Below are 22,497 nucleotides of genomic sequence, written 5' to 3'. Positions count from 1 at the left end.
TAACAAAAAATATGTTTTAATGAGAAAACTGTCAGTATAGATAATTTTAAACATGAACGTGATCACCGACGAAGATGCAGTGAGAAACTGTCATCTATACAATACCAAGGGACATTTTATAACACGAGCAATTAAGGAATTTTGTATAAAGCAAAGAAGTAATTATAACTAGAAATCCTATTTGTTGCTGCTGTTCTCAATTTGGGGTCCTAGGCTGCAGTTTGTTGTGCGTAGGCCTGTGCGTCAGCAGACTGCCTCCTGCGGAATGCTGACTGCAGTCTTATAGTGCATTTGCTCGAACGTACTAGAACTGGATCCACCGATTATGGCCGGTGACCTTGTAGGAAGGGCCCAGTATGCGGACCACTCAATGAAGGACGAAATGAAAGCCTGGCTACTGGAAAGAAACATAACATTTTTTATTACAAAGTGTTGAAAGCTCAACTGTACGATTTAATGAAATTAAATAAGTCAAAGCACAAATATTACGTGATTGATTAGATTTTAGCAGACAAAGAACGTACTGTGCTCAGACTTCCGCTGTACTATCCCGATTTAAACCCCATTGAATTTATTTTGGCAGATGTAAAATGGGTCGCAATCAAGAACACAACTTTTAAAATTAAGGACGTCGAGCATTTATGTCGCCAGAGATTCGAAGAAACTGGGCAAGAGGACTGGGAGAATGTATGTTGACATGTGGAAAAATTAGAACAAATCTTTTATGAGCAAGAAGACATAATCGAAAACGCTATTGAACGTGTTATAATTGAAGATAAAGGAGTGGACAGAAACAGCGGCAGAGATGAATCGAGTGATGTCAGAAAGCGATGGTCTGTGAGGAGTGAATAATTTGGAAGAGGGCCAAAGAGTTGTGAAGAAGATAAAATTATCTAATACTCTCTGCAGTGTTAATTTTCTAGTGATGTGTAGTGTAGTGAAATCGACTTTCCTATGTTACATACCGTAGTGATATTTTATTTGGAGTGTACTGTACGCGGCCTGCTGCCATCCCTTCCAGCAAACCTCTGGTAAGCGACTCGCTCCGAGGTTCCAATTCACAAAGCTCAGCGGCCAAAAACGCTGGAACGCAGTATACCATCGGAACACTGAACTCCGTTCCCACTGCGGTTGTGCCAGAGCTCCCTCGAGTTTGTCGCCGTTGATGTGCCCTCCCGCCTTTGCTTGGACCACGGGTCGTTGTTCGAAAAGATTACTTTTCTCTTGAAGTACTTTTACTTTTTTGTATTATGTGGATGTCCCGTAAGTCCACAGCCGTAGAACCTGTTCATATAAAAAATACGGGAAAAATTTGAAGAGGGAAAATTTGTTGGAAATTATTTGCTGAAGTGTTGGGATATTTTTATCTAGGACGAGCCCTTACGGCATTGCAGTCTTACGGCGATGTTACCACGTTGACATGACAGCGAAAAAGGGCTGTTTTTTTCCAGTTTCCTCCTGAACTTGTCTCTCCCTCACCGTAGTTTGACAGGAATGTAAATATGGCAACATCGCAGTACCTTTTTGTTGTTGATAATGTTCAGAGTGTAGAGCTGTAACCTCTTCTCCTGAGTTAAAAATAAAAAATATACTACACTTGAGATTGGAAACGTCATTTGCCGAATAACAGATATGTCTTAGAAGTTCTGTTTACTTTTCCGACGTCGTACTTAGAACATGCCGCAGTGTCGAAAATAATGTTCGCACTACAATTATTACCACTGATGTTTTGATTGACAATTTTATGCAGCTATTGTTTATCAAATACAAAGTTTCCCCACATGTGAACTGTCGATACATTAAACAGTTGGTATTTCCGCGAAAAGCAGAGCCTATCCGGCAAGATTGTAGGCGTATCGAGCATGCGCAGTAGGCTGGAGAGACTAGTTCCACAGACAATTACACAATGTTCGAAACAGGCAGTGTACTGAGGGCTAGACCGTTTTCAACGTGGTCCAAAGTGTGCAGCCAATTATACCGTAGGCCGACACCGCACTTGGATGGGAAACAGAGACAAAAGTTCCAACGCTACTGGTACAACAGGTACTGGCTGGCAGGCTGTATCAAGACCAATAAACTTTTCTGCTATGTTTGTCTTTTGTTTGGTGGGGATATAAATTGGACTGTGCATGGGATTTCCGTAACCAACAGTTTTATAAGAATAGCAGAAAATCACAAAAAAAGACACCTCGAAAACGAAGAGAGCCATTGTCTGTTGGGTCATTGGACGATTGCAGGCCATGGTGAGTCTAGCCCGCAGTTATTATTATTCCATTTATTCACCACTTTATAGGGTATTTACTTCTGTGCACCCGAGAAAAACGTTGTCCCTAAGGTACATAGGGCAGCAGCTATTTCCGGGATACATTTTGTTTTTAATATGTATTACATGTATTATATTATTTTATTTTACGACAGCGTCTTTCGAGTGATGTATGAAGTTCCCAAAATGGCAGTTTTCTGAAGTTCTCTGACGTCGTGTTCGCCCGGAATGTTGGCCAAATATTTCCTGAGCGACCTGGAGACAGTTCCTGTTGCCCCTATAACTACTGGAATTATTTTTGCTTGAATTATTATTATTACCATCATCGTCATCATAATACTGCTGCTGTCAGGCAGTACTGTCTGTAATCGTAATTACAGATTGTCAGCAATCTCTCCTTTTAGTTGCATATTGCATCATAAGAAATAATATACGTAACCGAGAATTATGAGTTTCCGTGTGTCTCTAGACCGGTTCGGTCCCAACGCTAATTACGCAGCGAAAGAAGTTTGGATTTTTCTGGAGGATATTATATTCCTTGTTTTTAAACAACGACCCGTCGCGGGGTCTTCGAGCAATATTTCCGTCTCTCTCTCTCTCTCTCTCTCTCTCCCCCCCTCCCTCCCCCCCTCTCTCTCGCGCTAGTCAGCTGTTTGCCATAACCATGAGCACAGGAAAATGTTACAAACCTGTATCGATCACTGCCCTGGATGTGGAATTTGTCCTGCTCTTGCTGCTTTTTAAACACTGTGAAATGTTATATCTTCTTTCTAAATGCTTTGCAAGGATCTGAAACAGCTGTTTCGTGTTTCTGCCATGGCGTCGTGCGAGAAAAAGTGTTCTGTTGAATTATCAATAGAGAAGAAGAAATTGGTTCTTGACGAACTAGGTAAAGGCAGATCACATCGATCTATCGCGGCAGATTTTGGAATTTCAAAAACAACTGTTGGCAATATTTTCAAGAAAAGAGAAGCTGTGCTTAGAACATGGAGGACCAATGCCAACAGCAACCACATTTACAGGAAGCGGAAATCGCGTCGAACCACGAGTGTGGAGCCGTGGAACGTTCGTCAAGGTGAGTTTGTTGTGGTGCGTGCGTGTAGTACATAAGAATTGCGTTCTTAGTAGTAAATTCAGACAATACTTATCATGATATGTGACCGACGTGTTCAAGACGTTAGGCCGGAATTAAACGAGATCCATAAACGTTCCCACGTTGCTCTCTCGTACCCAGTAGTAGTTGCAGAGTACAATTTTTTTTGTTCTTTGCGATTACAATATATGCTCTGTTCTGTGCCACGAGTGGGGGGGGGGGGGGGTGAAATTATAGTTCTACTCATTCATAATGTCGACACTAGATGGAGGTGAGTGGTCAGCTGCTCTCCTTGGCAGCTTTTGTCGCAGGGAAAGCCCTCCAGATACAGTTTGATGGGAAGGTATGTGGGGCCCCAGAGCCGGTTTGGACGCGCTGGCAAAGAGTAAAATGGCTGCCCATGCCGGGAATGTAGCCCTCAGCACAGTTCATTTTCCGACTGAGCTACCTCCGGCACCATTAAAGATTTCTCTTGAAACCGGTTTTTCTGTTTTACCTGCCCCTAGTGTAGTGACATTAAATATTGCTCCAGTTTCAGAAGTTTATATTATTTTAAAACAGCCGTTTCTGAAAGTAGACTTTGAGTTTAACATTCATTTGTTGGTTTTCTTGTCCGCTTAAACCTAAACCGATTCGCACGCAGCCCAGTACGTCTTGATTAATTTTTCAGGAGAGGGTGTAACATCCTATTTGCATATAAGCGGCCTATACCGACATTTCATGTTTATAAAGCTGAGGAAAACGATAATTAGCGTGTTAACGTCTAGGCCTACCCGTGTGTGTGCGAACTAGAGATAATTCAGTCCGATTTGCGATTATTTTAGGATGTTAGTAGGCTTAACAGAGTCGTTTATCAATTTTTAATTTCCTGTGGATATAAAGTGTCGTCTCCGCAGAATTAAAGAAAGTGCAGATAGAGGTGTTGACGTAAATGCAAGTGTGAATATCCCAACTACACTAATTTTCTATTTTAATTGTTTATTCTCACAACTGAAATGTGATACCACTGTTTGGTTCTGCGGAAGATGGGAAAAGGTCTCGTGCAATAAGTGAGCGAAATATAATTTTCGCGTGGAAAGATTTAACATGAATAAGGTATAGGCTTATGTTGTTTTGTTAATGTATCGGAGTGAAAACTTCGACGGGCCTCCGGAAACACACAGAAACGCTGTTAGATTTTGGTAAAGATTATGGTTTAGAAATAAACGCGGAGGGAACTAAGTAGGCCTTCCGGCTATTTCTGGTTTCCAGGTCTACTATAAAATCATAACTAATAACAGTCAAACCTCGGTTCACGAACGCCTCGGATCACGAACAATTCGGTTTACGAACAAATTTTCTGAGCACAAAGCGTCTCGGGTGACGTACTGAGTCTCGAGTTACGTACACGCAGGCCGTCAACATCGTGGAGCGATAAGCTGGGAGTATCAGCTTCGGCAGTATTCGTAGAAGAAGAAAATTCCCCGAGTCAGCAACACCAATCGGCGAGAGCGTCAGTTGCTGTGTAGCTTTCGTTCACTCGAATTCACTGTGCCTTCTCTTGTATTTCAGTGTGTTTTGTGTTTTTTTTATATAAATTATTAAATAGGACACCATGGGGCCAAAGAAAGACAGTGATACCAGCAAAGTGAAAAGAAAAAATACCAATATCATGATAGATGTTAAGAAAGAAATCATAGCGAAACATGAAAATGGTGTTCGTGTCTCTGATCTTGCTACTCAGTTTGGGATGGCGAAATCAACTATCTGTACTATTCTTAAAAATAGAGAGACAATCAAGAAAGCCGATGTTGCAAGAGGAGTGTCAATTATTACTAAACAAAGATCACAGACGATTGAAGAAGTGGAGAAATTGTTGCTAATTTGGATAAACGACAATATGTTAGCTGGCAACAGTGTTTCTGAGGGTATGATTTGTGAAAAAGCAAGGCGATTGCATGATGACCTGGTAAAAGAATATCCTGGTACGAGTGATGATACTGATGTTTTCAAAGCTAGCAGAGGATGGTTTGAGAAATTTAAGAAAAGAAGTGGCATACAGAGTCGAGTGGTGCCAAGAGACAGGAAAAGGAAAAAGAATCCCCTTCCAAACAATAACATTTCAATTCCACTTACTCCGTCAACTCTCCTCCATACAGGTACGGTAAAACTAAATTAAGTCTTCGTCTATATTTGATCTGCTTAGTGTTGTGTTTATCTTTTTTTGTGATAGATTTAATGGTTTCCATTGATTTTGTGTTAAGAACTTGTGCACAAAGTACTGTTGTAAAATTTTAAATAAGCAATCATCTGGGGTCCAGGAACAGATTAATCCATTTTACATTAATTCCTATGGGGAAAATAGTTTCGGTTTACGAACGACCTTCAGGAACGAATTAAGTTCGTGAACCGAGGTTTGACTGTACATCCTTCGGAAATGTGGCAGACTTCGACATTTTAGAAACAACATTATCAAATCAAAATAATGAATTCAATAAGTTCCTGTTGACATTCGTTATTATTTTATCTTTCTGTAAGTTTGCCTGTTCTGTGTGCTTATAACATTTTTCGTATCTCACTTTGAATGAGCAGGGCGCTGAGGAGAGTATTTGGACATAAGAAAGAGAGGATGAGAGAAACATGTCACAGTGAGGAGTTATTATTTGTCTTAACCAAATAGAAGTGTTATTAGAATTTTCGAATAAAGGAGAATGAGATGGGCGGACATGTAACACGCACTGGAGCATTGAGAACTGCATCTACAATTTTAGTCCGAAAACCTGAAAGTTACAGACTTCTCGGGAAGCCAAGGCGTCGGTCATGGAGGAGATAATATTAAAATGGATCTTAAAGAATGGTTTTCTACTGGGAAAGAGTGACTTGAGATAGAGGTCAGTAGTGGGCTGTTGTGGACATGGTAAATTAACTTAGGGTTCCAAAAATGGCGGGCAGTTCCTTAACATTAATTGTTCCATATCATGGTAATCACTGCGTACAGAGTTCTAGATTCACACAAGATACTGAGTATTAATTCGGAGACCTCCCGGGCATAATTTTGCACGACCTTGCAGTATAGTCGGCGTAGTAGTTTTGGACGGTGGAGAAGCTGGCGGGCGGGCCTAGTCTGTGTACCTGAGGTGGCACGGCCAGCGTATTTCTTTTGTTTGGAGGCAGACGAAACATTACACTATCGCACAAGAGACTCGCTCCCAGCCTTCCCCTTGAAAATTCCACCGGCCAAAAACTATTGCGCCGACTATATGTGACAAGCCATATGCTGGCCAAGAAAATTAACCTTTAATTAATTAAATACCTTTTACAGATGGAGTGGTCATAAAAGAATGATCACTTGCACAAAGCATTGCTTTCGAACGCATGATGATTACTGTAGTGTCAGCAATATATCTTGTCAAACCGAGTGGCTTGAATCACCGTCAATATCAATTGATTTTGGCACGTATGGAATCAGATTTAAAGTTGCCGTACTAAAGGGGATATGCTAGAGACGCGTGTGTAATCTTGTCGAATGAAGTGGAATTGTTCTTAGAAATGTAGAACAGAACTGTGAAGTTTGGTGACTGATTGGAAATCCGATTTTGCATTTTAGTGAACATCTGCAGCACGTGAATAATCTAAATTTGAAACTTCCGACGCCAAATAATCACAAGGTTTTTAAAAAAAAAACAGCATGCGAAGTACACAAAGAAAATTGCGTATTTGCCGGAGAAGTTTCACAAAACAAACAGTGGCATTCAGATATATTCTGAAGAAATATGCACTACTTTCTGTCGTCATTAGGCATTTATATTTGTAGGGCTCCTGAAAAAAAAATCCGAGTTTAACTGCAACATTTACTTTAAAAAGAAATTAAATTTTTATGTACGTGACAGTTTTGAAAATACGACCCACCAAAAAATACTCACAACGTATTTCTCATGGTGACAGCCGGTTTGGTGGTTCTTACACGTGTGAACAGTTTATCGGAGAAACTGTGGGGTTTACAGTCTTCTATGAGTTACGGGCGTTTGCACAATACTCTCCGTGTGACAACATTGTGTATGAAATGTAATTAAATAAGTAGGAAATTTGTAATATTACATAACGATGAGCAGCGTGAATTGTTCATGTCACCTGACGTAGTGAAATGGCGAAATGTAAGAGGCTCCGATGGGCTGGAAATGTAGCACTCGTGGGCCGACGGGGGTGCATACAGAATTTTGGTGAGAAATCCTGGACAGACCAAGAAGTTGATGGGAGGATAACATCAAGATGTATCTTAGGGAGGTGGGCAGTGAGGATGGTAAATGGATGGAGTTGGCTCAGGATCGTGGCCGGTGGCGAGTTTTGGTGTTGTCGGCGTTGGACCCGCGGGTTCTGCTACCAGGGAGTTACGTTTTTACGTAAACGAAAAGAATAAAAGGTTCGCATGCATACTCGTACACATATTTTCAATAGACCTAATAGTCTGATGATTTCGTGTGTTGTGGGAAGCAACGGGGAATGTTTTAGACTTCCGCCACGTGGAAGAGACAGTAACGCTGGTCTGAGGCTTCAAGTGGACCTACCATCCCATAACCTGCAATGTCTGTTCAGGGGGTATTATTATTTAGTGTACTGTCTGACGACAGGTCCATATGAACAGGATCCTTCCATACATTTCTCGGACTGGGACCTGTTCATATACGTTCTTGGCAGATGATCCAGAAGTGGTTTGCCATTGCCTTCTTCTGTGTGTGAATGGAGTAATTGTTGGGATGCCACGGAGGAAAACTCCGTGTTGCCTAGACCACGGCCTTGCCCAACACAAGTTATAAATTCGGGCACCGCCGGGAATCGAACCCGAGACCCCAGGATTACAAGGCCAGCGCTCTAACCGCTAGACCACAGTGGCTAAGATATCAAATTGCATTTTCGCTGTGTATCGTCAGGATGAACAATGCCAATAATGATGAAATGGTCGTGAAATCTAGCACGCTTGGGCAAAACCTGAAGGAAAGAGACCACTTGGAATACCCAGATATGCGTTGGACTCGCTCTGTGGTGCAGGAAATTATTTGGAAAGTCGATTGTAAGCTCGGCATGTCATCACCGTGTTTACAAAAGCCCGCCACCGGACTCTATTCTGAGCTAGCTGCATCTAGTTCGCTCAATCAATTCGTAACTCACCTACGCGTCGTACGTAAGCGATCACAAGCGAACGAATCGTTTGACGTGTCCTGCGTGGGAGGACGCAACAGGCGATTAAGACGCGTTCAACGTCGGTATTTATCACGTCGTGGTCAGCGAAACTTGATCTTCAGCTGTCGGAAAGTGTTTCTGTGAAATGTTAATTGTTAGGAAAAGGAAGGCTGCTCTAAGAAAATGCTGTACACGTTGTCAAAGCAATAACATTACTGCACAGTGTTATTAGAGATTTGGAGAGTGTAACAAAACTGGACGTACGTAAATTAACAGCTGTAAGAGCAGACCAGAGGGCAAAAATGGAACCATCAAAGAGTAAAAATGCGTCATCCAGAAGAGCTGTTTATGCAAAGAACAAATTTTGCTGGTTTTTAAAGCTCCATCCTTTGGTGCAGTGGTATTCAACCTTTTTTGTTCGCGTACCCCCAGATATAATTTCTTTTCAACTTTTTACCCCCAAAGTTGTTGGTGTATAATTCAAGTTATAGCTCAGTCAGTATAGTGACTGGCTACGGACTGGGCGACCGGGGTTCGATCCCCGACGGGGCAGAGGATTTTTCCTCTATCCTCTGCGTTCAGACCGGCTCTGGGGCCCACCCAGCCTCCTCTACAATGCGTACCGGGGTCCTTTCCCGGGGGTAAAGCCGGCCGGGGCGTGATGCTGACCACTCACCCCCATCTAGTGCCGAGGTCAAGGAAGAGAGGAGCTATACCGACCAGTCCTTACTCGGCGTCGCACCAGACCTCTCGTTGGCTCCACTCACTCGACTCCACCAATGTCCGCAACAGCATATCGAATACAACTCACTTCTACATCCTGATTCAAACTCTCCTCAACACTCTTCCACAATACAACCTCCAACAGTCTCCTCACAATACAACCTCACTCTAACACTCTCCCTTTCCAACCTCTCTACAACAATAGCATATAATCTACATCTAAAATAAATTAAATAAATTACATTACTGATTATTCAGTGTCTATCATAAAATAATAATTTTTTTTAAATTTCACGTACCCCCTAAGATGTCTTCGCGTACCCCAGGTTGAATACCACTGCTTTAGTGCATACATAATTCAACTTCAGCACTGCACAGTGTATACTGCAGTATTTTATTAATCTAATGTGATCAGTTTTTACAAACAAATATTAATAATAACGTTGGAAATAACATTTTAAGAAGTACATGCTTCTTTCTCCATTCATTGTCCACAAGCATCCGATTAAACTGTTGTGCTTCATATCCCAAAGAATGCGTCCGCCATCGTTTCTGCCATCGTCATGAGATGCAGAGCACACTGCCTTCCAAGTACAGCACGGCCAGCACAGCGAACTGCAGGTATTCGCGCGAAAGTATAAAAATATTTGATCTCGTCAACCGCCTGGACTTCGGTTCTCCGGTACCAAGGACAACTTCACACAAACGGCCACGTTTTCCTACCACCTACGCCTAGGTCTTCCCAGCGGTCTCCTCACTTCAGGCCTCCCAACCAATACCTTGTAAACACCCCTTCCCCGCCCCCCTCAACCTCATCTTCCTTGATTTAATCACCCTGACAATATCAGCTGAGGAGTACAGGCCGTGATGCTCGTCATCATCAACATTTCTCCATGATCCACGTTCCTCCCTTTTAGGTCCAAACGTCCTCCTCAGCACTGTGTTCTCAAAGACCCTCGAAGTGAGATACCAAGTTTCGCACCCATGCACAACAAATGGCAAAATTATACTTCTGTATATTTTTTTTTTTTTTATGAGACAAAAGGACCAAAGATTTAGGAATGAGTGATAGATAGCAAGCAATTTCTAAATTATCTGCTCTAGATTCGTCATGAACGTCATTCTGGCTTGTTAGTGTCGTCCCCAATTAATAATTTTTTAACATTTCCGAGCGATTCGTTTGCTATCCTTATATTCTGGTTCTGTCCTGGATTCTGATGCCGAGACATGATAATGTACTTTGTATTTTCTTAATTTATTTCTAGACCAACATCCCTACTAGCTAAGAGTGCTTCTATGTTCGCTTTTATAGTGACATTATCTCCCAACAGACTAATATCATCATCACAGACCAAAACCTGATGTGTCCCATTCAGTTCTGAACCCCCCTGATTTTCTTGGACTCTCCTGATGGCATTTTCTAAGGCAAAATACATACATGAATTTTGCTAGACGTTTCAATTAAACACGTTTTAACTGGCTTCTTAGGTACACCAGATTCAAGCAAAATGTTGCAAAGCAAATTGATCTGAAACACTGTTTTAAGGTATTCATTGAATGTGTATCGTTTCCCTGCCAAGCGGCGGCCCGATTGGGAAGCGATAGTCCTGCTTTCGTGCGTGATTGTACGCTTTGCCATTATTTCACCTTATCCTTCCCGCCGCTTCCATTTCCCCCTCCGTAAGCCGTTGAGTTCGTCCCCGCTGCATCCTTGGAACCCGAGCTGCAGTGCTGTATGTGAATAAACCGTTGTGATTGCAAGTACCGATCTTGCAGAAAGACTCACACACATTACTGGAAACAGTGAGTATTTGTGCGTTGTGTTGTTCATTTGTTAGACAAAGGCACAAAATGGCACCGCTCTGACTTCGATCGGTTTGGTCTGCAATGTCACGTGTTCTGTAATGTCACTCTTTCTCCCTCTATCTCTCTCTCTTTGCTGCCAACATGGCACCCAGCGCACGGCGCTCGAAGCCGTTTTCTGTACGACTACGTCAGCCAACAGCAACAACCCACTGCACTAAACTAGCCGGGTTCGAGTCCCAGTCAGTCCACGTGCATCGTGCTGTGTTGTTAGTGGCGAAGTGTGCATTGGGGCGATGAGGCTAAGCCCCCTCCCTTACAGATTCTGAAATCTGAAACAGTGATGACTATTTTCATATGACACTTGTTCTTACACTCGCGACTGAGGTCTGAAATCAAGGAGTTTCGTATTTGCAGAACTAACCGGAACATTTTGTGATATGCCACGACTTATAGTCGCATATAATACGCACGAGTCCTCAGTTTTGCTGTCATTACAAAGAACTTTGTCAAGAAACATGGATGATGGGCCTATGCAAGCTAAACTGTCACAGATAAGTAGGATCGGTAGCTTACAATACATTGTCTGTTGTGCTCCTGTGAGTTGTGTGACGCCGTAGTTATAGGCTTGGAAATTTTATCGTCGTTTCGGAACGACATCTTTAGGATAGAAGAGAAACCCTGAAGATGTGGACTACACGTTCCTCTGAAGCGTTAAATCAGCGGTGAAAATGTAAAATTGTAAATTATGGAAATTAGTCAGCTAGGAACGTTTGAATTTTTTTAAAATTACTAGTAGTTGTGTATTTAACGATGCTGACAACGGTTCGGATTTTATGGCGTTGAAGGATTGGTGAATGATGAACTGGAAAGGATATGGAATTAACCGTTCGTGGCCTATTTTAAGATACTACCCCGGCATTTGCTTTGATTAACTGAGGAAAATCACGAGAAGTCTCAGTCAATTTAACCGGCCTTCATACCGAGACTTGAATTCGAGATATCCCAAACACGAAGCAGAATTATTGTAACTATTCGGTTGCGACGTACGTTTGTCATTTAGGGCGTTATCGTCCAAGAAGTAACGATGGGCAGAACATGTAGATCGTCAAAGGAAGAAAAAATTAGTGGGCAGCCATTTTAAATCTGTCTACGGTGGGACAACTTTAAAGTTACCGTAACCATATGGAACCGCCACGGTGGTCTAGCGGTTAGAACGCTGGCCTTGTAATCCTGGGGTCCCTGGTTCGATTCCCGGCGGCGCCCGAATTTATAACTTGTGTTGGGCAAGACCGTGGTCTAGGCAACACGGAGGTTTCCTCCGTGGCATCCCAACAATTACTCCATTCACACACAGAAGAAGGCAATGGCAAACCACTTCTGGATCATCTGCCAAGAACGTATATGAACAGGTCCCAGTCCGAGAAAAGGATGGAGGGATCCTGTTCATATGGACCTGTCGTCAGACAGAACACTAAATAAATATATAATAATAGCCATATGGAAATGAGATGTGCTTCTTGAAGTGATTCATATGGCCTGAAAAATTTGCTGGGACAGTGCCCCATTAAGGATCTTACAGGATACAACTGTAAGCTTATTCGATTCTGCATTTTACAGAAACGTAACATGCCTTATTTGTTTTTAAATGGGCATTTCATGGCCTCGTAGTATCTTGATTGCAGCAGCTCACAGTGACGAGGTTCTGTCTGTAATCCGCATGTTTCATCATAGAAATTGCATAAGGGTTTTCGGTTAAATGTAAAAGTGGAATTTGGGTCTGTAATAGCCCACTACAACCTCTGATTTAAGTAACGCCAAACTCGACTTGATATTGTTTATAAAAAGGTCCCCTTTTACAGAAAGATTGGTTCAGTGAATAGAATGTTCTCATCAAACTATAAAACTCTTATTTATTTTCAAATGTGGTTAACAGCAATTATGGTTTACTCTGTAAAGTGGTACATCTGTTACGATCTACCGCATGCCATTATACAGAATGTCCGAGAAATAGTGCACACATTTTAAAAAAAATTGTTGAGGAAAGAAACAGAGCTAGGAGAGTACAGTTTTCACCACATGAAACAGCAACTCAGAAAGTTTTCTCCCCACGCAACGTTTCCCACAAGTTGGTTTGGAAGAGGTGAGGCCGTTGCATGCTCTGCAAGATCGCCGGATTCAACGCCCATGGATTTCTTCCTTTGGGGGTACACAAAGGACCAGGTGTACCGCACACGTCAGTTGTTTGCAACATTTGAAAAACCGCATCGTCCATTCTGTGAAAGGAATCACGCCTCAAATATGTGACAATCTTTCCGGGCATTTGAATATCGGATGGACATTGTGCGATGAAGAACACGAGCTCAGGTCGAAGTGCAGTGAAATTGAGAAAGATGGGGGAAAAAACTTTCTGAGTTGCTGTTTCATGTGGTGAAAACTGTACTCTCCTAGCTCTGTTCATGTTCTCAATAAAAATGTTTAAAATGTGTGCACTCTTTTTCGGATATCCTGTATATTAAAGCAAATAGGATAACCTATAGCAGACGCGTTTAGATAACGTGTGGTCTCTATGGAAGTGCATGGCTCTTGTTTCGTCATCAGAATGCGGGAAGAGTGATAACATAAAGTTAGCGAATAAACTCGTCGAAAATGTGGCAGAGTTTGAGTATTTAGGAACGAAAGTAACAAATTAAGCATCCTTGAAGTCACAAGAAGATTAAAGTCGATGCAGTCTTATGACGATTATTTTCATAATCTGTTGCGTCTAATGTGAAGATTGTTATTATTAATAAGTTAAGCCACGAACTGGAACAGATATGAACAGAACCTGTCGTGGCCTACTTTTATCATCAGTGGCTCTACAACCCGGTGTGGGTCTTGGCCGTCTCTACGGAGGTGTCCTAGTCTTGGAGTGTGCATTTGTGAGCAGTGAAATGACCGACCCACTGCCTCTGCACGATTTCTACTCAATCCTGATTTGATTGCCAGAGCCATCTAACATTGAATCAGGAGACTAGGGTGTGAGAAATGGCCGGTGAATTTGGCTTATGAAACATCTCGTATCATGCTCGTAAGGTTCTTTTACATGCCGTAAATCTACGACATGGGACGTGGCCTACTTTACGGTACTGTAATTGCTTTTGCCCAAAGTGACCTGGGAAAGGGAGAAATATTTCATACAATATATTTCCGGGCCGATATTTGAAACCTGGACCTCCCGAATACGAATCACGAGGCGCTAACCGCTCGGGCGTGATGTTCAGTGAATCTTAAAAATGGAGTGACGGTGTTGATGGATTGTATTGGATCTTTGGAGTATAGTGGCGGACTGTTGTGAATTTACTAACAAACCTTCGGTTTTCATAAAAATCGAATAATTTCTTTCAGACTACTATCAGCTTCTCGAGAAGGATTCTGTTCCATGTAGTCAGAAAGGCACGTAGATTTAAAATGCTTCTTGAATGGCATATCTCAGCTGTAGCGACACAGACATTGCAGTTTCTGAACTGCCTTTGTTGCCGCATCGACTCTTCGCTACGTCCTTCATTCATCGGCCGAAGATACGCGTCATTGTAATTGTGTAAGAATTTTTTCGTCGTACCCCTTTTAACACCGTACACTGACATTTTATGTCCGATCTCTGAAGTCGAAAGTAACAGCAGTTTCCGGATTTAAGCCGCGAAATATTTTACTTACTTTGAACATTTTACACGCTGTAATTAAAGTATTTACATGTGGCAACAGAACTCGATCTGCGCAGTGTGTGTGGCTCTAGCGAGAGACAGTTGTCTGTTGGTTACGGGACGATATGAGAGATGGCATTGCAGACCAGACCGCGGTGCGCCTGCGTAGGTCACGTGCAGAAAGAAAGAGCAATTGTAAATGACTGTCAGGTAGTTTTGGGTATTGCTCTTTGCTTGTTCGCAGTGACGAGTCTCGAGGTCATCAAGTCCAACAAGGGGCACCACAAGGTGATCCACCTTGGGTTCATGTACACCAAGCACAAAGCCATCGGAGACAAAATCCGGTGGCGCTGTGTTCAGCGGTCCACGCAGTGTAAGGGCAGTATTTTCACGAGCCCCGATTTCGGGGACCCGCGCGTCACCGTCAACCATAACCACGCGCCCGACATTGACGCCGTCGAATTCGCACGATGGCGGACGGTGATAGCTGAGCGTGTTAATCGTTTCCACATTCGCCCGTCAAACCAAGGTAATACATGTGCAGTTAATGTGCTTGGTTCTCCCCAAATGAAGGGCTTCCGAGATCAGTCACGGCTCACTGACGATTAATGAGGTAAATGATGACTGGGCTTGATTTAAATGACTAGCAGCAGTGCTAATACTGATCGCGAAGTGCTGTGTTGCAACTTGATTGCTGCTGTAATCGCAGTCTGCACTAGGAGGTGGTCTTCTGCGTTGTTGTTGTACCGGATGCTGGCTGACGTGTTAATTTTCTTGCTCAGTTACTCTTCTGGTAGTCTGTAATGAATGTTTTTTTACGATAGTTGGTACTAATAGCGCTCCACGATAAGTCCGCTGGGAGCGGCAACTCGGAAACTCACAAAATGTGACTTCCACTGCATGCCCTATTCGAAAACTGCCGTACACTGGAGACTGCTGGCGGCGCAATGTGTTGTGGGCATTTTCACAGATTTTATAAAAACCAGGAGGCAATGAACTGTGACAAGGAAGTAAGGAATGTTATAATCTTTTTGGAAACTTAACCGCAGATCTAACCCGATACGAGGGAGAAGCACTTGCCAGAACCGCGACAACACAAGGCAATGCACGGCTCTTTTTAAATCTCATTAAGGCCGTTTGGCAGAAATTCTCATAAGTTATGGTCGTTCAGAGGACCTCTGTTTGGATGTAGGAACACGCACTTGTCTTCAGGACAGTCCGTCGAAGCATTCAGTGTCAGAGGGATGTCGTATTCAGTAGTAATTCTTCCAGATTTGTAAGAACTGAGGGCTGAATGCTGTTTCGGTCTGTTGCAGCCGTCTGTGTGGAGAAGCCGGTGCATGTCAAGACCGAGATTCCAGATACGCAAGAGCTTACGATGGCAGGCCCTTCCTGCGCAGACACCGCCTTCATGGGCATTTTCCAGCAGCCCAGGGTGACCGGGTCGGCAGACTGGACTGGTAAGTCATTAATGCCGTGTTCGGCCCAGCGGGTATTCAAGTTTTAAGCTCACTTTCGAACACACAGAGTATGCCTGCCGGGAATTATCTAAACCAGTTGAACCGGAAGACCTAAAAATGCCCACATCGGTTCAAACAAGCTCAGAAAGTGTGTTCCGTACCGGAATGCACGTGATATTCTTCTGCGTTCTTTGCAAAGTGCATGTAGAAGTTCTTCGATCCACCAGATAGCAGCACCTCAATGCCTACGACTTGCCTCATCCGTAATTTTATTACAGCTCGTAGATTATTTATAATCACGAATTTGAGGTTGTGCAGAGGATTTTTCCTCTAACCTCTGCGTCCAGACCGGTTTTGGGGCTTACCCAGCCTCCTCTCCAATGGGTACCGGGATCCTTTCCACTCACCCCCATCTAGTGCCGAGGTCGAGAATGAGTAGGAGCTGTACCGCCTCTCCCCCAAAGCGCGTACATGGCGTGTAGTGGGACGGCTGAACTTGCTTTGCAGAACAGCACAACCTTCACATCAAATTTAATGCAAATCTGTCCAGTGGATTCAACTTAAAGTTGAATCGACTAGGCAGACGGATGGACACAACCAGTTCATAATGCGTTTTCGCATTGCACTCCGCGTAAAGACCGCGTAATAACGAATATTATGAGCAGTCATGGCATCATGCTTTGTTAAAGAACAAAGAAAAAGGAAGTGAGCAAGAAGAAATTGGTACTCTGCAGTAGGGTCCCGATTATCCGAATTGAATGGGGCGAAGGACTGTCGCCCAATCAAAAATGTCAGTTAATATAACTCAGTGTACTTTATTAAATTGCGAAGAATGTACAGTGCACCACCAATGAAAAAAATCTCTTTAACAAAAATTGTATTTAACAATGTAATTTTTGAAAATGAAAATTTGAAGAAAGTAGTAATGGGTATTTGCTTCTGAGCTTTCATCCTCTTCACTGAGGCAAGGTTAAGCTGGCTCCTGCAATAGTGCACCTGTAGCATAAAATGTAGTAGGTGCGTGGTGGGGGAGAATGATTTATTCCACTGCATGCTGAATTGAAAAAAATGGAATGTCAGATAATCGGCACTGTACTGTACATTCATTAATTTGATCTTTGTGATTGGATTAATTACTCTGCATGGACGTAGAAGCATAACCAAAATACGACCCTTCAAAAATCCAGATCGAGAAGGAGATGAGAGGATAATATAAAGATGGATCTTAGGGAGATGGGCTTTGAGGATAGTAAATGGATGGAGTTAGCTCAGGATAGAATCCGATGGCCGGCTTTGGTGTATCAGTTTTTGACCTGAAGGTTCTGCTACCAAGGAGTTAGTTGGTTAGTTCCTGTTCTTGCTAACAAAGTGGTTGCAGCCTTGTGTTCAGCGGAATTTCTTTGGTTTGATTCAATAGTAGAACACGACCGTTTTGTGCATATGGTGAAGAACTGTTGTGTATCTACATCACCATGGGAACCTCAAGTATCTAAATGAAACTATTAAAATTACCACAGTCACCGAGTAATTTCATACCTGTTGCATTATTTATGTACTGCTGATAAAGGATTTTGTAAATGCAGAATATGATGCGATTTGATCTAGGCCTATGTTCAGTGCTCACTGATAAGGAAAAAATGTAACTGCAATTGTATAATTTGTTAAGTCATTTTTTATATTACAGGAAAAGTTCTGTATATTTTATGAAAAATTTCTGAACATTACAGAAATCCTCCATATGTAGGTGTGAATCATACCACGGCATCAGAATGCTCATCTGGTGTTAACTTAGTGATTAAGATTTGAAAACACACGCTACATTTTGGTGTGTCCAGATTGATTTTAAAGATCATCCAGAGATTTATACAGCCCATATTTGGCTTTACAGTTGCCAGTTTTCTCTTGACTCTACACAGTTTTAATGCTTCCCCATTAAAGTTTCACAATATTTGTATCACTGGGTGGTTCATCTCAACAAATTGGTCCCCACCCATGCCTGATTTGACACCTGCTCCCATTGGCTAGGAGTAGGCTACTCCATTCACTGTCAGGTCCCTATAAACCTAGCCCTCTCCACTCAAATGGCCCAATTCATCACCCTGATAACAGAGGCAGTATGACCTCTGAAACGTAGGTAAACATCTACCATACTACATGGCCTGACAACTCAGAGGACAGAAATCTTCAAAATAATACTGTTTGCCACTTTGAGTGAAAACTAAAAAAAGAAAATGAATTTGTTAGGTTCCATGATCATTATTCACTGATCACATTTCTGTTGGCCCATGCCACACTTCAACTAATTAAAATGACTTATCGAATGAATATTAAAGTAGTTTCGACCGTGTCTGTTGATATTTCGTAGGCCTCGTTCACACTGCACCTATCCGAGTTTCTTGACACAGTAGGCAGATGTTTTATCCACCATCTGACGATCTTTTCTGTTGCACAATACCATGCATTAGTGTTCTTGTTGAGGTTTTTCAATGTTACAGTAAGTGCAAGTGCTTTGATTGTGAAATTCTAATTAATACCATGTGTGTAAGGCTTTTGTTTTGGGAACAGAGTGACAGAAATTGTCAAACAGTTTAAATTAATAACATGGGAAGAAGTGGCCGCTGAATTTGAATATTCTTGCAAGCATAAATTGTGCTACTATTTAATGTATTATTTATATTTGATTAATGTTGTAAAAGTTAACGTAAATGCATTTTGAGTTTCATAATCATTATCATTTATTACACAATATCACTATCACTTGCTCATCGTCTATTATGCTATCATTTGCATTTATGTAATAAGTTATCACTTTCAGGCAGAAAACCCAAACATACATTCAATGAAATCCATTTACATATTTATTGATGTTGTAGACAAAATGACCAAGATCAATTGGTAACATTTCAGAGGCAACTTTCAATAGAGCTTAAGAAAATGAATGCCTTGCGACGGGCCGATCCCTCGTCCAAGGAGTCCTACCGAATGTCCATAGATCAAGCCAACTGAAAAAGTTGGGGACCCTAAAGGGTACTGGAAATGGCACAAACATTGTTAAACCGGAAAAATAAGAAGAAGAAAATGAATGCAAATAACTATGGAGATTTTGGTTCGTCTCTCACCAAATGGGAATCTCAAGGGATGTGGTTTACATTGTTGCTTAACTTGTGATGAATGCAGCGAATGTGGAAAGACACCTAAAATTTATTTCTGTTTAAGTTCGTAAGGAGTTGACAGCTCTAGGAACATAATTATACTTGCACTGACAGTGATGCAGAAAATTCAATGAACATACAAAAACCCACAGGTGTGAAAGTTTGTTTATTTCTTTAAGGGAATCATATAAGGTTGACACTTTTTGAGAACAGGGTGGTTAGCAGAATATATGGAGTCTACCCACTTGTCTTTTCAGAAAACCAGAAAACACGCCATCAAAGACACTATGTTAGAAAAAACTGTAAAACAAAGGCAGGATATTGATGAAATCGATGGGAAAGAAACAGAAAGAGCAGGACACAACAAATTATTTCTTGATGCGTCTCTGAGACCACATAAATATATCTGCAAAATATAGCAGATTTCTTTTAACCTTAAATATATAAAATCATGCATACAAACAAAACTGTTTACACTTTGAAAAGACACTTAGTGCCAAACGCTTTTCGACCTCAAGTGGTCATCATCTGTGGCAAAGAAATTAATTCATATTAAATCATACAGCTCATAAGACGATGGTTTGTTATAAAGCATAAAAGGTCACACTTTATAAAACCATACTTTATATAATACCACACTGGACGTTAATTGTACAAGAGTTGGTGTATTGTCTAAATTGAGTTAGTTACCATCGTCTTATGAATTGTATGATTTAATATGAATTAAAATCATGCACACAAATAAAACTGTTTACACTTTGAAAAGACACTTAGTCCCAAACGCGTTTTGACCTCAAGAGGTCATCATCAGTGGCAAAGAAATTAATTCATATTAAATCATACAATTCATAAGACGATGGTAACTAACTCAATTTAGACAATACACGAACTCTTGTACAATTGTATATAGCAGATGTTTCTCTACATGAAGAATAAAGACATTATGTTTAAAGAAGGAAGGGCCTTATAGTGGCATGAATTAATCATATATGCAAGCCTTTAATTACTTTGGTGGAGGATTAAATCAAAACAGAAGCCACCACCAATTGTTAGCCCAGTCATTTTTCCACATATTTATTGAGTGATGACAATTTGCCATTTTCAAAGTTTTTTGTTGCAATTATTTCTTCAACTCTTCTATAGCAAAGAGTAGAATAAAATTTATTTACTTTCCATAGATCCTTTATAGGCCCAAGCTAAAGATGTAAATGTGTTATGGCACAAATACAACACTTGTGGCTAATGTAAATACAAATGACTTAGTTATGACAGTAATTTACAGTCAATTACAGTATTACTGCAAAAGTAATTACACAAAAAAGCATAATCACTATTAGCTACATGTATTTTTAATAACTGAGAATTTTGGGTTGAGGCAAATTCTTTTATACAGTACAAGGAGTGAGACAGAAGGTACTCTTTTTATGCTGGTTTAAACTTCAGACTTTTTATAATGGGGGTGGGGGAAGATTATTGAATAGCTTAATTCCAGTATTGTAAACTCCTTTTTCATATTTGCTGACTCCAGTATTTTCCATATGAAGATTATATTCGTATCTTGTACTTATATTGTTGATGTCTGAGTTTGTTAGAAGATTTTCTATGTTGTACACTATAGATGATGATAATGAGAGCAAGAATTTGCTAGCTAGTGGAAGAGTATTAAATTTTCATACATAAGACTCTCACTTTAGTGCCTGCCATTATTCTAATAATTTTATTTCGAATGTAAAATACATTTTTGCTGTCTGTTGAGTTTCCGCAGAAAATAATTCCACATGACGTGATCAACTGGAAGTAAGCAAAAGTAGATTAATTTTAAAATTTCTGTTTTTGTGAGAGGATGTAACAGTCTTCATAGCAAAGCATGCTGAACTTTGTTTAGGGATGGTGTATTGAATATGTGTTTTACAGTTTTTGCTGTCAGTTTTTACGCCAAGAAATTGTTTCTCTTTCCTTGATTGTTTTATCGTCATACCTCATACGTAGATTGACACAATTTCTGTTGGTAGTACAAAATTTAATGAAATTTGTCTTGTCAAAATTTAATGTGAGTTTGTTGGCCCTAATCCATTTGTTCAAGCTAGCAAAGACATAATTCATGCAATTTTGGAAACAGTTTGTGGATGTGAAATAATAATATTAGTATCATCTGCAAACAGTATTGGTTTACACTGATAGTTAATAGCTGGTGGTAAATCATTTATATTTATTAGTAAAAGCAGAGGATGAATTATTGAACCTTGACAAATACCATGTTTTTTATTATTTATTTATTTATTCATTCATCTGGCTTTCTATGAATATCCAAAACCGTTTTGTTATTCGTTAGTATGATGAAATAGAGAAAGTGTAACGTGCATCTCATACCAGAACGTTCTGCCGCATTGTTTTATGCCGTTCTCAGCGAGTTGTGATTGGCCACTAGGTCAGACTTGGCTTAAAATGGTGAGACCTTGCTAATATAGGTGGACCTATTAATCCGGTCAGTTCTAGCTCCGCCAGTAGAGCGTGATCGCGGTTCTGCAGTTGTTTATTGACATCAATATAGTGGTGATCTTCCGCGGTGTCATATTAAAATTAATTATTTTTCGTGCCCTAAAAGTGTGTCGGTTCTGAATCATGGCATCTTCTTTAATGGGAGTATGTTGCTTTGTGCATAAAGATGAAGTGAAAATTCTTGACAATATTGTTGCTGGTATTACAATTGCAAAGATAGTTGAAGCATAGTGAAGCAAACTAAAATCGAACGATAAAAAACACCTTGCTCATATGCTTAATTCTGATGGGGAAGTGTCAAAGCCGGAAAATGCTGAAGAAGATTTCAAGTGGCGTGGAATTGTGGATCGTTGACCTATTTAGACTTGTCATTTATCTAGTGATTTTCGCCAGACCGAGACTACCCTACCCCGACATTGTAGGATTGAAGTTTATGCATGAAATGTATAGTTTTGTCTCGCTCTTAGAACAACGTTTGAAAATGTTTTGCTTTCGGAAGTGAAGATGCCAGTTTGACGTTTTAATTCCTTTGCTGACAGTGGCTGTGTTCTGGAAGGTGGTAATGTGTTTTGATAGGGACATTTTTCGAGATATCGCCATGCATGCTATCCCTTGTTTTTCTGGCAGTTATCTCGTAAATGTCTACGCATGTTGTAACGTAAAG

The 22,497-nt window shown here is 41.0% G+C and overlaps 1 protein-coding gene and 1 long non-coding RNA gene across 9 annotated transcripts in view; one reads left to right on the top strand and one right to left on the bottom strand.

Annotated features, from left to right (window-relative positions):
* On the bottom strand, positions 1-9,987 carry LOC147874468 (uncharacterized). 2 transcript variants are annotated; one of them, XR_015534172.1, is made up of 3 exons: positions 9,709-9,987; positions 966-1,284; positions 1-397 (listed from the first exon to the last, which is right to left on the bottom strand). It is a non-coding gene; the product is annotated as an uncharacterized LOC147874468 (long non-coding RNA). The 2 variants fall into 2 exon arrangements; XR_015534171.1 differs by lacking the exon at positions 9,709-9,987 and adding an exon at positions 2,953-3,081.
* The window catches only part of LOC110829301 (uncharacterized), an 82,659-nt gene continuing 62,053 nt past the window's right edge, over positions 1,892-22,497 (top strand). Inside the window, exons 1-3 of one of the 7 annotated variants that reach the window (XM_022062894.2) lie at positions 1,892-2,243; positions 14,967-15,251; positions 16,039-16,182. In XM_022062894.2, coding sequence (XP_021918586.2) covers positions 1,907-2,243; positions 14,967-15,251; positions 16,039-16,182 — 766 coding nt within the window. In that variant the 5' untranslated portion in view covers positions 1,892-1,906. Of the gene's footprint in view, positions 2,244-3,037; positions 3,339-4,935; positions 5,495-10,815; positions 11,040-14,966; positions 15,252-16,038; positions 16,183-22,497 lie in introns of those variants that run through there. The other 6 variants (XM_022062888.2, XM_022062893.2, XM_087345157.1 and 3 more) reach the window with 6 other exon arrangements.

This window comes from Zootermopsis nevadensis, unplaced genomic scaffold, assembly GCF_977971745.1.
Source record: "Zootermopsis nevadensis isolate Lab colony 2312 unplaced genomic scaffold, Znev_1.0 Znev_ptg000008l, whole genome shotgun sequence".
Classification (NCBI taxonomy): domain Eukaryota; kingdom Metazoa; phylum Arthropoda; class Insecta; order Blattodea; family Termopsidae; genus Zootermopsis; species Zootermopsis nevadensis.
The sequence above is the reverse complement of the archived record's forward strand: the minus strand, read 5'-3'. Positions and strand labels throughout refer to the sequence as shown.